General features: G+C 43.0%; 1 protein-coding gene across 2 annotated transcripts; it reads left to right on the top strand.

Moving 5' to 3' along the window:
• Positions 1 to 740: 740 nt before the first annotated feature.
• per3 (period circadian clock 3) lies at positions 741 to 16,201 on the top strand. 2 transcript variants are annotated; one of them, XM_053441762.1, is made up of 22 exons: positions 741 to 888; positions 4,330 to 4,695; positions 5,632 to 5,792; positions 5,911 to 6,029; positions 6,585 to 6,783; positions 8,090 to 8,141; positions 8,482 to 8,633; positions 8,794 to 8,872; positions 8,969 to 9,075; positions 9,340 to 9,496; positions 9,735 to 9,843; positions 10,440 to 10,568; positions 10,674 to 10,782; positions 11,081 to 11,192; positions 11,276 to 11,403; positions 11,498 to 11,656; positions 11,818 to 12,069; positions 12,162 to 13,003; positions 13,187 to 13,373; positions 13,699 to 13,885; positions 14,741 to 14,891; positions 14,982 to 16,201. In XM_053441762.1, exons 2-22 carry the CDS (start codon positions 4,418 to 4,420, stop codon positions 15,060 to 15,062), a joined length of 3,750 nt encoding a protein of 1,249 aa, XP_053297737.1. In that variant the 5' UTR covers positions 741 to 888; positions 4,330 to 4,417; the 3' UTR covers positions 15,063 to 16,201. The 2 variants fall into 2 exon arrangements, with proteins under 2 accessions (XP_053297737.1, XP_053297745.1); XM_053441770.1 differs by having other exon boundaries at positions 4,432 to 4,695.
• Positions 16,202 to 16,760: the final 559 nt, after the last annotated feature.

Here is a 16,760-nt window from a genome sequence, read left to right on the forward strand (position 1 = left end):
CATTTTGAGATAATGAAAAACAATGAAGTGGGAAGAGGAGGAGACTAAATATGTCAGTATTATTCAGTCCAACAACTGTAATTATAACATTGTTGCAACAAGACCACCTGTAAATTTAGGCCCACATCATATGCATGTCCGTTAATAAAACCGATCAATGTGAAGTACATGATTCCTGGATGGAGGTTTGTCACATGGATGTCATGCAAAGTTTTTTAAAGCAGTGTGAAACAAAAACGAGGATCGAATATATTGAATGTGACAACACCAAGGCTCAGACCTCAGCTGTGAACACACATTTAGAATCCGGTAATGTAAAATAAAACATTAATGAATGTTATGTTCAATGTTTGCCAACAGCTACCCTGACATATGGAGCTTTTACCATCACAGAAAGAGCAACAGTCACATTTAAGAGGTAACCCTTTGGCGGTCTTATTTAAGAATGAGTGTGATTATTGATAACTGAATGAATCCCCTCTCCGGGCTCCTGGTCAGGTGTCAGTTCCGTCGGTGAGCAACAGGGCGGATGACGTCTGTTCTGGACGCTCAGCTCAGAGTTGTCGCTCTGTTGCGTAACATGGAGGTCCACGTGAACCCACGACAAACCCCGCTCCCGCCACGCCCACTCCTGGGAGGCTCTATCCAACCACAAGACGCATACAAAAAACACCTGTCCAATCACCGCGGGGTGGGCGGGGTTGCGCAGCACCGGCCTCACGTTGCACAAATGTGTCAGAGCTGCTGTGTGGCGGAGCTGAGGGAACATCTGCGTGACCGGGAAGTGACTCGGGCTTCCCCCCTCCGCTTTTAACACCACTTGGAGATATGGTTACTGTGTTTGACTTTAGTGGACACTGAAGCTGATTCGAACGCGTCGCTGAAAAGGTAAATATTCCCTCAAAAAAAAAAACGTGAACAGGTGAAGCGAGCGGAGCGGCTCTCTCTCCCGCGCCGCCGACCCGAGAGGAGCGTGGATGTAAACAAACGGGATCCAGCCGCTGGTCTGGTGCCGTTCAGCGCCAGTGTGTTTGGTGGAGGGTGTGTGCTCTGTCCCTGACGCGGGGGGCTTCACATGTTCACACAGCGTGCCTTGCTCAGTGGCATGTGGTGCTCTCCGGGTAGCTTGTTGGCGTCCTGCTGTGAGTGTGACCGCAGCAGTTTCGGCGGACACTCGCTCCCAAGCTCGCTGCTGAGCCAGGGTTTTTTTTATTGCTTAATGCCGATTGCAAAATTGTTCTAAATTTTTGAAAAACAAAAAAAAGTAATTGCACTTTTTTTTTGCTTCGATGTCATGTGACACACTGACTCTAGTCTAGATCAATGCCACATTGTAATACTACTCTGGAAAAATAAAACACGCCTCTTTATAATGGATTTTAGTGCTTCTTCTTTCTTCAACAGCTCTAATGTCCTGTAATGAAGATGATTCAAAACAATGATGTTTCGTCGGCTTTCACAAACCAAACTTAACAGTGATTTATGTCCATTCGCTGTATGAAAACACTGTTTATGGTTTGAACTTTCTCAACATTTAAGGGAAATTGAGCTTGTCACCGATTAATGTCAAGGCCCTTGCAGTTTGGCACAACCACAGTTAAAAGCCAGTGACTATGAATTTATTCTAAATAGTAATACTATGCTGGTCAGTTAGAACACACATCTTTGTATTGGTTTTAAGTAGTATTCATCCTAAAACCTGCAGTTGGCGAGTTCTGCTGCACTGGTACCTGTGTCAAGAACAATCTGAGGCTTCAGTGCATTAATAAGATTACAGCTTTTGTATTCACTCTTACTGCTTCTATCAAGCTAGCAATTTACAATATAAGCTCAGATTTTAAACGCACACCCCTGAATCTACTTCTGTCAGGTCAGTGCCAGGGTTACTAATTGCTTTATGTCATAGCTATATTTTACTATGTGACAAAATGGGTTTTGTAGCTGGCCAGATGTGTGACGCTTCTCACAGTAAAGCCTTGACGTGTGGTCCTTGAGTGGGGTTACCGAGGTCAGTGGGTTCATGTGGGGACTGGGAAGTGAACCGTCAAATGAGTGTCATGTTTGTTATGAGTGGGACTCGATCTGTTGTTGAAGCCTTGAAACAATTTCTATTCCTATTGGATGACGGCGGTTTTGGCCTTAAATCCTCTTTCGCCTCTGTGTTGTTTGTGTACGTTTATCTTATATGCAGTGATAATCTTCAGTATTGGCGCTGACCTATAAACAGGTTTACCTACAAGGACCCTATACCATCTCAGCCCTATAAATATTTAACTTGGAAGATGTCAGTCAGGCCATTTAACCCAGATCCTCTTAACTATTTCCCTCATAAAATATGTGTTAACCTTAATACGTATATAGACCACATTCACACCATGTCAGTATGTATATGTAACTGAATTATAATGTGATTTCATAACTGTATACTGTCAATCATAATCCTGCCTGGCTTTTACTTGCATATCTGCAGGAATATTGTGTATACTTGTGATGTGTATTTATGTAGGTATGGGTCTGAAAGAATCAGAAATACCGTATTAATCCCTTGTGGACATCTAATATATAAAAGAACAATGTAAAGTATGTACAGTAGACTAAAATATATACATATACTCTACTACAGTATAAACAACTGACACATCAAGTCACAAGACTGCAGTGTGTCTGAGAAAATCTATTATTTTCTTGTCACTTAACAAATAAGGTCCAGACTATCAAAAGATGTATATTTATATGGAGACAGAGAGAAGACATTTGGGACAGTTGAGTTGATACCAGGATTATTCGTGTGTGACCCTGGGCTTTGAACAAGTACTCAAACTCTAGAAGGGGAGAGAAGTAAACACCAATAACGTGGGTCAGCACCTTGACCTCAGTGTGGTCTGTTTGTCTGCTGTACAATTGAAGTAAGTAAACATGTTTTTTTGTATTTGTTGTATAGTTATAATGTCAAGTAATGGGTGGATCGGCTTTTACACTTTGAATTAGGCTGGTTATGTAATCATGCAGCGACAACTGGTCCAACAACATTTTCAGTGACTCCTGTTTCAGTAGATCTCCCTCAATCTGATCTGTGTCTCTCTTGTCAGTGTCACATGTATTTGGTGGTAGCTGCAGCTTGTGTTTGTATATAAATGCTATTTATTGCCCTGAAAATAAGGCTGGCAGATGGATGTTGATTTGAGACGGATAATACCTGATCTCATTGAACTGGGGTAGCGTACCTTTTGGCTTTGTTTTGCTTGATGTGTCAGTGGAGCCAGTTCGAGTCGAATATGTGACTGTGTTTGAAGAGAAAGAGATATTACAGGAAGCCATTGTACTTTATTTTGTATTTTCCCCGTCCCTGTCTTAGCAGGAACAAGCATGTAATCGAAAGTAATAGCACCCTGTTTGTTGTGTTTCAACAAGTCTTCCAGTTTAAAACATCCCTGGAAATTGTACTCTTGAATCATTAGCACAAATATTTACAGTTATTAATGCATTTGCGATGTTCCTGATGAATCATAAAATGAGATGGAATAATCCTTAATTAGTCCCACTAAGGGGAAATTTGCGAGGGTATGGCAGCAAAGGGGGGTAGTAAAAATGACACACAGTTAAAGTAATGAATAATGATTCATACAATATAGACACAAATATAAGGAATGGCAAATGATATATACAAACCAAACTGTATATATTGTAACAGTATAGTTGGATCAAGTATATTTTAGAGCCACAAACTTTAACAAAGGGTTTTCTTAGGGCATTTTCATATAGAGCAGGTCTAGTCTTAGTCTTTATAACATTAACAAAGACCCAGAGCCCCAGCAAGGGCAAACATTTGGCGACTGTAGCAAAGAGAAACTTTCTCTTAAGAGCCGAAACAATCAGGCTGAAGATGGACGGCCATCAACTGGTTGGATTTAGAGAAGGGAGAATATGGGATTGAGACACATTGTCAACACAGGAAACTTATTATGCACACATTCATTTCAGTTTCTCAAAATGTTATCTTCTCAGAGCATTAAACCAGAATAATGTGTCTGCAGGGGTTTCCACAGTTGGCTTCGTAGTACCATGCATTTAAGGCTTCAAGGTTAATAATTTCCAGTTCCTCAAGTTCAAACTCTGGCCACTACTGTTTTAAACAACCCCACCTGCCTCACATTGTCAACTGGGCCAAGATGGAGGACAGTGCTTTTACCACATAATCTGTCATGATTTCCTCATGAGCCCTGAAGCACCAGGTCGCCGCCGTCTGCTAGTTTGTCCATGCTGTTAATGAAATCCTGCTAACTAGAAAATGATTACGATCAGCTCCCCTCATTTCCCTCTGTCTTACAGTGCTGATTGATTATCATCACCACATGGAACTCATTCCCTCGTTTGAACATATGAAGGCTGATCACTTTAACTGGACATATTGCTGTTGATGTGTGACCAAAGTGCGGAGATGCCTGGGGCTGACAGCGGCCCAGATGCAGAGGGACCCGCGCTATCGCCAGCTACAGGTGAAGGTGGAGTGGAGCAGAGTGGGACGTCCGGGCAGCAGGACAGAGGGACACAGGGGAGAGGAGAGGAGAGCGGAGCTTCAGGTGGTGGAGTCGGGCAGGAAGATGAAGAGATGACCAGAGGTTCACATGACCTCTCCTCATCGGCCAATCACAGCCCTAGGAGTGCCACTGAATCCACTTCAGTTTCAACCGAGAGGTATTTGCCCAGACATTTCTGTAAACATTCACAACACAGTGATTTAAGTTTTTGTCACATCTTTAAAAAAGTTTTAAAATGCACAATAGTGTGTTTATCAGCCTACAGAATTCTTGTTAATCAATTTGAGAGTTTCGACACCTTAGTATCAGGTAACTACAATTAGCATTTAAATTTTGTATGTATATAATTTTTGTATCTGACCTCGACTTCAGATCAGATATAAAAGATATCAGATGAACAATGTACTCACCAAAGTTAGAGCTGAGATCTGGTAGCAGAACAACATGCTAATAAAACACGCAACAGAACAAAACATGGAACCGTCAGACCAACAAAGAGATTGTAAACAAATCCACAGTTTAGTTTAGATTACTTTTGTAATCAATGAGGTAGAAATAAAAGTCTGCATGCTCATAATGTTGCGTGGGAAAACTGAGAGTGCACATGGCCATCACAAATACAGTTGATTTAAAGATGAAGACACTTGTGTATGCTATTGGTTTGTAGTTGTATGATCCTTCTTTGTTTGCTACCCCAAATAACTTCATAATAAACAATAAAACCAATGGTCAGAGTCAAAGAAATTCACAACTAGCTGTTTTGTCTACAGGTTTTGACAAAAGTGATGCTGCCGAGCAGCTGATGTAAAAAAAAAAACACAAGTGTCCCTTTGATAACTGCTTCACTGTGTAGCGATTCTGTAATACTGACAAAAATGCCACCCATAAAATAGAGCAATCTCATTGTCTCAAGTAAGATATGATATGTCATAAATAGATTTTCATACCATACTGGGATGTGCTGAAACCAGGGCCTTAAAATCTTACATAATTTGTGTGAAATAAAAGACATTGAAGACAATATCTGCTATGTTCTCTTCTGTGTGATTATGACATAATCATGTTTAATGATATTGAATCTCTGATTCTGTAGCGGTGAGCATGCAGATGGTGACAAAGGGCAGGCCCACAGAGAAGTGAAGATCACTGTGGCTGAGATGAAGAAGAGGCTTCCGTCAGGCAAACGCAGGCACAGCAAAGCCAGCAATGTGGAGGCCTTACATTACGCACTTAACTGTGTCAAACAAGTTCAAGGTAACAGGGCTGAACACACAGCTGAAAAATTTGTGATTCTCAGAAAGAGTTTGTTTTTTAACCCTTTTTTCCACCAAACCTGCCAACAAGTCTGTCCTTTTTGTGCTTCCGTCTGCAGCCAATAGTGAATACTACAAACTGCTGATTAGAACTGGCCAGGATGAGAGGAGAAATGCCACAGTTTGCTCCCTGGAAGAGTTGGAAAGAGTCACATCTGAACACACCCTTAAAAACACGGTACACACTCGCATAACACACACACACCAGAACACATGATAATTCACATTCTTGCCTTAACTGTAGCCAACATCTGCGCCGGTGACAGCCAGTAGCTGGAGGCATCGTGTTTTTCTGTTGCCCGTCCGTCCATCCGTTCCTTTTTGGTGAACACGATATATCAAGACTACCTTGAGGGAATTTCCTCAAATTTGATACAAATATTAACTTGGACTCGAGGATGAACTGATTAGATGTTGGTGCCTGGAGGACAAAGGTCAAGGTCACAATGACCTCATTTTCCACTGAATGTTACTTATTAGGAATGCCCATAGGGAATTGTAGAAATACACAGAAACTGCGCTGGTTGGTAGAGGCATTACAAATCTAGTTATTAAATGCTCCATCACACTGGGAAACATACATGCATGAAAATATACGTATATTTCTGCGTCACACTTTGGCATGTTTGTGAGTGTATGTGTTCATTGCTTTTGTGTGTCTGTGACATGGCTCGCTTGTGCACGTGTGTCTTTCTACATGTACGTGCGTACGTCTCTCTGTATCTGTGTGTAGGACTCTTTCGTGGTTGTCTTCTCCCTGACGAGCGGCCGCGTGCTTTACGCGTCGGAGCAGGCTCACACCATTCTATGCTGCAAGAAGAAGTTCCTGGAGTCGGCCAAGATTGTGGAGCTGCTCTTCCACCAAGATGTTAATGTCTTCTACGTGCACACGGCTCAGCCGCACCTGCCGCCCTGGAGCAACTCGCACACAGGTGTGTTTTAACCACATTTTATTAACTTTCAGTAAATTTTAAGTCAAGGAATCAACTTAAAATATTAATTATTAAATAAAGTTTTCAAGCTTTGTGTTAAATTGAGGCTAATTCCAGTATTCAAATTAGTCTTATATTTTACTTCTATCCTTTTCTTTTTGGTCTGCTTTGCATATTAGGAAATAGATGGGTTATTTTTTATTTTTTTATCCCTATAGCATAAATAACATTAACAAGAACATTCTCCTGGCATTTTCCGCATACGAACATTATATACAGGGTTCGTACGGTCATGGAAAACCTGGAAAAGTCATGGAATTTTAAAATGTGTTTTTCCAGGCCTGGAAAAGTCATGGAAAAAAATTATCTCCCAAAAGTTTTGGAAAAGTCATGGAATTTTGTTATATTAATATTTTCATGTTGTTCATTTTAGGGATGGACATAATTAATAGACGATGAGTTGCCTTGAACGCAGCACAGCGAGGACGTTAGCATTTGGAGAAAGCAACCCGGAGCTTACCTGCGCTGCTCGGCTTCATGTCCCCACACGGACCGTCAGTCCACCTGGAGGGGAACCCGGACAGACCCGGGTCTGTGTCAGGGGTTCCGGGAGTTAGGGCGTGACAATAACTTGACTGAGAGGGCGAGAACAGTCAAATTCAGCTAGCTCCAAACGGGGCTTAGTTTAGAGTACAGCAGCGCATATTTTCAAGTGTTACCAGTGAACAGATCCCGTTTAACTGCCACAAGAGCTGTTCATCTTCGAATAAAGATCTCAATGAGGAAACACGCTTTGTTTTTTTTTATTTTCACTGCATTTTAATATAGCCTATAAATAGTGAATATCCTATATCCTATATCCTAATCCCTAGTTAATTTACGCTGAGTTTTAAATAATTCATATGCTTTTAAAAAAATACGCTAAAATATAAGCAGGCATACTTGGGTTTGTGTAATTTAAAGTATGCCTTGGAATTCTCATTGTAGTTTGAATACTACATTGTCACTTTTTCGCGAATACACCGAGATTTCACAAAGTGTTCGGTCATGGAAATTTGGTTTAAAGTCATGGAAAAGTCATGGAAAAGTCATGGAAATCCACTGGTCAAAATGTGTATGAACCCTGTATATAAACACCAATAGACACAACCAACATTTACACTTACATTACACCTTAATCTTCTGTTGAAGGACAGAGGTAGACAGTTAGACATTGTACATTTCAAACATAAGTTAAACTTTTGTTTTATGCCCAGGTGTATTTTAACATGCAAATACCCCTTTTCTCTGTTGTCTGTCTCTGCAGCGGGAGCTCTGTTTGACTGCGCGCAGGTCAAGTCCTTCTTCTGCAGAATCAGGTCAGCATAAGTATCAGGTCTGACATCTATTTATTTCTTAAGTAAAGGTCACCTGAGGGTCAGTTTTCCGAGCTCTTCATTCATCCTGACACCTCTAGGGGACTTTGTTACGAGCTATACAGCACAGATAAAGACGAAGCAAGTCATCGCTGTATTATGGTAGCACAGAGATATTACTGTTTAACGATAGACGAGTCTTGAAACGGAGAGATATGACTATACCAGCATTTGTTTACTTTCCTGTAAAGCTTCTATTAGTGTTTGGCCTCAGATAAAAAGTTAAAAGGCTGGTTTCCTCATGTGATCACAAAGGAAAGTGAAATTCATGTGTATATTTTAGGGGAAGGAAGGACCGTGAGGGTGAGATGCAGTACAATCCATTCCGAATTACGCCGTACCTGCTGAATGTGCAGGGGACAGGAGCAAGTGGAGAGGAGGAGGAGGAGCCGTGCTCTCTGGCGCTGGCTGAACGCATCATCTCTGGATATGAAGGTACAGTCATTACCAACCAGCATTGTATTAAATGATTACCAATGATTGACTAGGAAAATTGTGAACAACAAATATTTTAACTTGATTACTCATGCCACACACTCATCACTCTGCTAAGGCACATGTACTTCCTGATTTAGTTTGTTATTTGTTCGTGCAGCCCCTCGGATCCCCATGGACAAGCGCATCTTCACCACCTCACACTCCCCTGGTTGTATGTTTCTGGAAGTGGATGACAGGTCCATACACACACAAAGATGCTAACAGCCAGAGTTTGAGCTTTATGTTGACCCATTATATGTTGATGAAGATGACATTATGATTCTTTTCTACAGGGCTGTGCCGTTGCTAGGATACCTTCCTCAGGATCTGATTGGCACATCCTTGCTGACTTGTATTCATCCAGAGGACCGGCCCCTCCTGCTGTCCATGCACCGGAAAGGTACATGCTCAAGGAAGGTTTCAGTGGAGTAGTTCATTTCAAGCGTAACAAATAGTAGTGTCGGGACTCTGGAGTTGTAGTGAGTACAATAGGGATATGGTATTTTTCCAATTAATGCATTTGTAGAAACGTAGAGATGTTATTAGACCCAGAGTTGATATCCATCCAGGTTTTCACTTAAGGTTGTTTTTTGGGGACCAGTCTGTCATTCAGTTAATTACATCTTCATCTCTCTTGTTTTTCACTTCTTGGTGCCATGTGTAGTGTTGAGGTATGCTGGCCAGCGGCCATTTGAGCACTCTCCGGTGCGTATGCGCTGTCAGAATGGAGACTACATCACCTTGGACACCAGCTGGTCCAGTTTCATCAACCCATGGAGCCGCAAGGTGGCCTTTATCATCGGACGGCATAAAGTCAGAACGTAAAGAGCAAAAGCACTCTCACGAAAAAGACAATCATTTAAAGCGATGTATTCAAAAGTAAAGTCTCTGTGCCTTGAATGTTCTCAGGAAGAGGATTTGGATTCTGCATCCGTCTTATAGCCAACCTCGTTTTTTTCAGTGAAATGTTGCTGCAGCATTGATATCGCTAAAAAAAACTATTTAACTAAATTTCATCACGATAAGGTAGATGTCACTGTGCTTTTCTCTTGCCTGTAGGAGTCCACGGAATGAGGATGTATTTGCTGTTCGGACTCAGGAGGATTTTACAGTCACTCATGAAGAAATTAAAGACCTGCAAGCAAAGATCTATAAGCTTTTCCTGCAGGTGAATATTTCTTTATTGAAAGAAATGTTCTGCAATATTCAACCAAAATGTTGAACAATTCAAAATATTGAAATAAATGTTTTTTGTTATTTAGCAAAAGAGAAAAATTTAAGAAAATGTGCAGTTTTAAAATTAAGTTATCTCACATCAAGTTAACCTTGCTCCTCTGTTTTATATCATAATGAAATTATCCTGTGGATTTTCTTAGTTGAAAGAAAGAAGTAATATTCACACTCCAGGGTTTTGTTTTATTATGGAAAGCCAGAGACTGCGATACCCTTGCTCTCTTTACTGATCTGAACTGAATATGCATACACACACAGCACTTCCATCACAATCTCTGCTGCCTGATCACAGCTTGGTTTTCTCAGATCTACTTGGGTATTGCACAAATTATTAAACAGACCCTGGACCGTTTGAAAACAGGAAACATGGATTAGAACCCAAATGGGTTTGGCTTCTGGTCCTAGAGTTTGGGTTCAACTCAAATGTAGTCTACACGCAGCCTCATAGAGGAATATTTTCTCTAATGGGATGCTTTCTTTGTGTGTTTGTGTATATGAGAATTACTCACTTCTTTTGTCTCTTATCATCAGCCGGTCAACAAAAATGGTTCCAGTGGTTACGGCAGCTTGGGAAGTAACAAATCTCATGAGCATTATATCAGCGTCGCTTCTTCAAGTGACAGCAATGGTAACCTATGGGAGGACTCAAACCGGGAATCGGTGAGACAGTGACATCACTTCTCAGCAGACCAATAGTAGCTCATTTGCTCTTGCTAAGATTGATCACACTGTTTATTTTGTGTGTGTGTGTGTGTATTCTTACAGATGACTTTGCAGCAGATCTGTTCCGACGTGCACAGAGTGAAGAGTTGGGGTCAGCGGGCCTATCTGGATTCAAACCACAAAATGTCTCTTTTTGGCAAACCTGCCACAGGTAAAGCAGTCCCACAAACACCAATACAATGCATTATGTTGAAGGACTTTTGTTGTTTATGTTGACCTTCATGTTAAAGGGAATTTCATCACCTCTGGCAGAAACATTCACTTACACTCAAGATAAACTGAAAGGCTGTGGTGGCCAAAGATCAAGGTCATGGTGGCCTCAAAAAGTTTTCTTATGTTATTCTTGAACATGATATCTTAAGATCAGCTTGAGGGAATGTCTTCAAATTTGGCACAAACATTCAAATGAACTCAAAGATGTTAATCTCAATCACCCTTTATTCATCCAGCACGTCTGCCGCCCGCAGTCTTAAACCCTGAGGTCAGAGATCATGAAGAAAGCAGCAAGCAAACACACATTCCCTCCTATCAGCAAATCAACTGTGTGGAAAACGTCATCAGGTGTGTGGTCGTAACCACGCTTGCCTCATCTCATCTCAGTTCACTACACGACAAAGCACGTAATTCATTTCTCTCTGTTGCAGATATTTGGATAGCTGTACAGGTCCGGCCCTTAAGTGCAAGAGTGGGACTCATTCCCTGGCCACCTCATGTTCCTCAGAAGATGAAAAGCCTGCTGGAGCCGCAGACACGGCTCAGGCCAACTCAGATGGTGAAAACACAATCGCAGCATAGACTTTGTCTTCTGTAATATTATTTGCCAAATCAACATGAACTGATTCTTATTTTCTTACTTGTGTGTCCAGTGGTGGTGTTGGACAGTGAGGTATCATTGGGCCCTGCAGCTGTATTGGGAGCACCTCTCAAAGACATCACAATGTCCACCAAGGCCATGAGTGTGGTCTCAGTCACCAGCCAGTGTTCATACAGCAGCACCATCGTTCATGTGCCGCAGCCTGAGTCAGGTACTTGAACACACCATCGTGGCTGTGTTACGATCTTATGCACCTCTATGAGGAGTTACATTTTCATTTAGAAAAGCTTTGGATCACTCTTTGTTTGTGAGGTGTCAGGAAAGGCTTTTAAACCACTGAACAAGTCTCTTCTCCTCAATGTTCACACACAGAGACCACGGCACCAGAGGATGCACCAATGGGCAGTGAGCCTGCTGATGCTGTTCCCACCCACGTCCGTCCAGCCCCTCGCCCCGCCGCAGAGGAGCGAAGATTTGTCGGTCTCACCAAGCGTGTGCTGTCAGCTCATACCCAGAAGGAGGAGCAAGAGTATGTGGATCGTTTCCGCCACCGCGTCCTCCACAGCCCCTACAGCTCCTACCTGCAGCTGGACAACAGCTCGATGGCTCACTCCCATCACCCAGGTATTTGTACTTATAAGTGTAGTAAGGCTTTTTTTTAGAATACCATTTTATTTAGTAAACGCTGACTAAATTGTTTGTCCATCTCACTATAGGTGATAACCTACGTCCATTGGGCGGCGGTGGTTGTAACCGCTCTCGAAAAGGAAAGCCCAGGTACAAGCGCCCTAAACCCCAGGGTTCTTCAGATAGCTATGCCACTCCACCTGGCCCTCCTCGCCGTATCCCTGACTCTTCCTGGCCTCCATCAGAGTCATCTCAGCCCCAGATGGGGGCGCCCTACGGCCAAACATCCCCACTCCAGATGCCATTCTTCCCTATAATGGCGACTCAGCCTAGCCCAGAGCAACCGCCCAGAGCACAACAGATGCCTGGAGCAACTCCTGTAGTGCTGCAGCCTCCAGACCAAACCCAGCTCAGCTACAACTTCAACACCATACAGTCGACTCAGAGCCTGTCAGGCATGCAACCAATCGATATGCATTCCATTCCGAGACTTCACACCATGCAGCCCATGGATCCAGCCCAACCCATCAACCCATACTTAGCTCCAGTCATGGCCGTCATCCTTCCCAACTACCAAACTTTTACTGCAGGTTACCCGACCATGTTCCCTCCATCGGGTACCACCATGCTGCCCCAGGCACCCATCACCATGACAGGCTTTGCCCCTGGCAGTTCCCCTTTCCTGCAGCCTCAGTTCCAAACCCAGCCCAGCCCCCACACTATGACCTCCCCGGTCCCTCTGCTTTGCTCTCCCAGACCCAGCTCCTCTGTTGGGGAGGAGGAGGAGGCGACTGGAGCCCAGGCTTTATTCTCCAGCTCTCGCTCAAGTTCTCCCCTGCAGCTCAACCTGCTGCAGGAGGAGCTGCCCAAGCCGAGTGAAGGGCAGAGCAGCACCAGGCACAACCACACAGAGAGCCTCCATGACAACGAGGTGAGTCGGCTGTCATCCATCAATCTTTACCTTCAACAGGCTTTATACTACTACTTTATACGTTCTTAAATGTTTAAACAAATAAATCATTCTGTCATTTTAATGCATAGCCATATACAGTTGTGAAGTCCAAGGAACCAAATTCTGTTGTATTTCTGACCTTAAGACCCTTTCCTTTCTCAGACTGACACCCTCAGTGACTCTGGGAACCATGATGCCCAGTCTACATCCAGTGGGATGCTTGACCTGCTACTGCAGGAGGATGCCAGGTCAGGGACCGGCTCCAACGCTTCAGGATCAGGGGAGTCTGGAGGCTCGTTGGGATCTGGATCTGGATCTGGCTCCAATGGAACCTCCACCTCTCACACTGGTAAGAAGGAGAAAACTGACCCTTTCAAACCATATAACATTTAAGTTCTAACAATTGTCTTTTTAATTAATTGACAATATATATTATAAGCACAGTAGTTATAGTAAAACTATTTTTCACCTCTTTTTGTATTTTTGTCATCACAATATAACGATGAATCTGTAATGTCGACTTTTTTTCATCATTTATTAGCTAATTGAAATGAGCAACAAGTATGTGCTTGACTTTTGGTCCGAGATGCTGGTGCTAGTGAGACATCTAGTGGCAATGAATATTGTATGTGTAACCTCTGAACACAGCGACTGACTTGTTAATGGGTTTACAGGCAGCAGCATCAGCAGCAAATACTTCGCCAGCAATGATTCATCAGACACGTCGCGCAGAGCCCGCAAGAGCCAGGAGGCACCAGCAGAGAACCAGCACAGCTTCGACACGCGTGTGGAGAACCCCCTGTGGAGCATGATCCAGAACACACCTGAGCGAGTCTTGATGACGTACCAGATCCACACCAGGTACACACAGCGACACTTTTCCTGGTGTTTCCATTGCTTTCTCAATAAACAGAAAAATCTGTTGTGTTAAGACCTTTGACAGCTGTCAGGAAGCAGCTGCTCTTTGCATCACCGATTGAAATGTGACCAGAAAAGGAAAATGCTTAGAAATGCCAACACATACAGAGCAGAGCAGAATTTATTCCCCACTCTGTCAGTTGTTCCTGTGAGCTGTGCTCTGTAGTTAAACCTTCATTAACCCTAGAAACATGGCGTCATCGGACACTAGAGTGGCACTCAGTAGATCGTATACCTCCGTCTTCACCAAGGACCAACAGTCCCTCAATGAAACCATATTTTAACTAACGACATCTGGATTTTTATTTGGCTCTGAACCAAATTACACATCATCATAAACATCAGTCCCAAAAGAGAGAGAGCGCACCACAACCACTTGTAGATTCTGCCGTTTGGTGAGTCAAATAAAAAAAAGATGTAAATCCTTTTTGTCTGTCCAACTTTCTGAAGCTCAAACCCTATTTGACAGAAGAGGTTTTGAGACCATGGAAGCGGTTTTTTTTGCTGGCTTTGTAGATTTGCCATCATTTCCATGACATGCTACCCATCTGACAGTTGCTCTATGACTATGCTTCTCTGAGCGCCAAGGTCTTAACTCAATCCCTTGATTTAATCATCTAATTACATCAGTATGAAATTAAGGGGATGCGAACGAACAAATTCGTAGCGATTTCGCTGTTTAGCAGTCCAACAGAGGCTCCTCATGACTCCATGTGCAGCAGCTAATTCTCTTGGCAGAAGTGGCAAATAGTGACTAAGGCAAGGAAGACCTATAACTTCGTCTTATTTTACCCACAGGGACCAGACTGAGGTGTTGGCAGAGGACAGGGAGAAGCTTCGGATCCTCCAGCATCTCCAGCCCTGGTTCAGCCAGGAGCAGAGAGACGAGCTGGCTGAAATCCATCCCTGTTTCCAACAGCACACTATCCCACAGGAGATCGATACACAGGTTGGGATCTTCACACCCTCGCCACAAATAGAATTCCTTCTCTTTGCCCCCCTGAAACCACTTTCTACCTTGTCTTTTTGTGTTGGTCAGGGTTGTGGGACCTGCAGCTCAGAAACCTCCCCTCTGGACAGCCCTCAGCAGGACTCCAGTGGACCTGTGTTGGACACTTGAGAGACATGGTACCCCTAAAAACAACCCTCACCCGGTTCATAGCGAACTAGCCCAGCCAGAGACCCACCAAGGTCCCACCATGCATCCTTTCTGACCAGTCCAGAGGAGTGTGTCCCTTTTTATAGAGCCTCTGGCGGGCTTAAGTTTGTATCCAAGACTCCTTTGGTGCCATGAGCCACTTGATGCCCAACTGAGGAAGAGGAGGGTCGTCCGGTTGCTGAACATGAGCACTATGTACTCGCAGCCAGTCTGCTGGACCAGTGACTGGGTGACAAAGACAGCGCTGGCCCAGTTGTCGTATAAAAACACACAGCAGACTGTGCTCCAGTGACACGAAGCGCAGGTTGTGCAGTTTACATGTACCACATCATCTCCTTCGGTGACATACCATGGATTACACATGGTAGTTTTGTTATCTTTCCCTAATGGGCACTAAGACAAATACACTGTTTATAATGTTCAGATATGAATATTGTATTTTAATTTATATTATTCCATCAGTTCTTGTTTAGAGCATCATTGTTTTTTATGTTACTCTGAGTCAAAAACAACGGCAAACATGTCGATATTTTCAAATTGAATTTAGTACAAAAGCATAAATGCACCCCAGTTACTTCAATTCAAACGTCCTGTTGCAGGAGCTTTTCTCTACCCAGCTTCCTGCCTGGTCCTCACCCTGAAGATGACCTCCAACTGTAAACAGACAGCAGCGCCCCAAATATCCTCTGATCCTGTGTTTACTCTCTGAATGAATTCCCCTTCACACTCTGTGTAGCTGACTGTCTGACTGACTGCCTGTTTTTGTGAAACAGAGCGACAGAGGAATCAACTAACGCATTGTAGTTCCTACTGGAATAGATCAGATGGCAGGTGATCTCATGAATGTGTGTGTCTGTGTGCGAGCGTGCACACTCTGATTGATTGCAAGATGCTGCCTTTGACACAGTTGTCCAAAAGTACCGGACAAACCAGGGTTTTACCTTTTTTAGATGGAAAGTATATATTGCGGCGATGTGTTTTATAGAAAATGGTCATTACAAATCGAACTTCACAAAGTGTATAAAAAAACAATTTGTCTTGATTTCAGGGACTGTCTGTGACACAAAAGAATGAATAAATGATCAATGATCTAACATGCACTCATGTGTGATTGTCTGAAAAGTGCAATCTGCATACCAGAATGTCCCTCAGGAGAACACAACTCCTCCAAGGACCAACTAAATCGAATCAAGCTTCAGCAAATATCACACAATCGTTTCTATGTGTCCCCTAAATAGGCCTGATTTTTCAAATCAAGATCTATTAATTATTCTCTGGAAAAGGTAAAAATGTGTTCTCAACTGGATCCACACCAAATTGCAATGGGTTCTTGGCTGACCTATACCACATCCTTCCACCAGGTTTTGTGATAACACAATGAGTTGTATAAGTATAAACATAACCTGCTTGTTATTCTCAAATCAACGGAAATGTTGAAAAGCACTCACAATTCCTGGGTCCGCCTCTTGATCCGGTTCTGCACCAAATAGTTATATGTCCTTATCTGACCTTATTCTGCTAACTGATGAACAACAATAACCTTGACGAAGGTTCTAATTATACTGATAATAGCCGAATTCTATTCAGCAGCTTCAGCTTTTACCTCTGGTTCAACAGAACCAGAGGTAAAACCATTACACTTGTACTTTTCCTACTGTG

The sequence above is a fragment of the Pleuronectes platessa genome, chromosome 2, assembly GCF_947347685.1.
Source record: "Pleuronectes platessa chromosome 2, fPlePla1.1, whole genome shotgun sequence".
Classification (NCBI taxonomy): Eukaryota; Metazoa; Chordata; class Actinopteri; order Pleuronectiformes; family Pleuronectidae; genus Pleuronectes; species Pleuronectes platessa.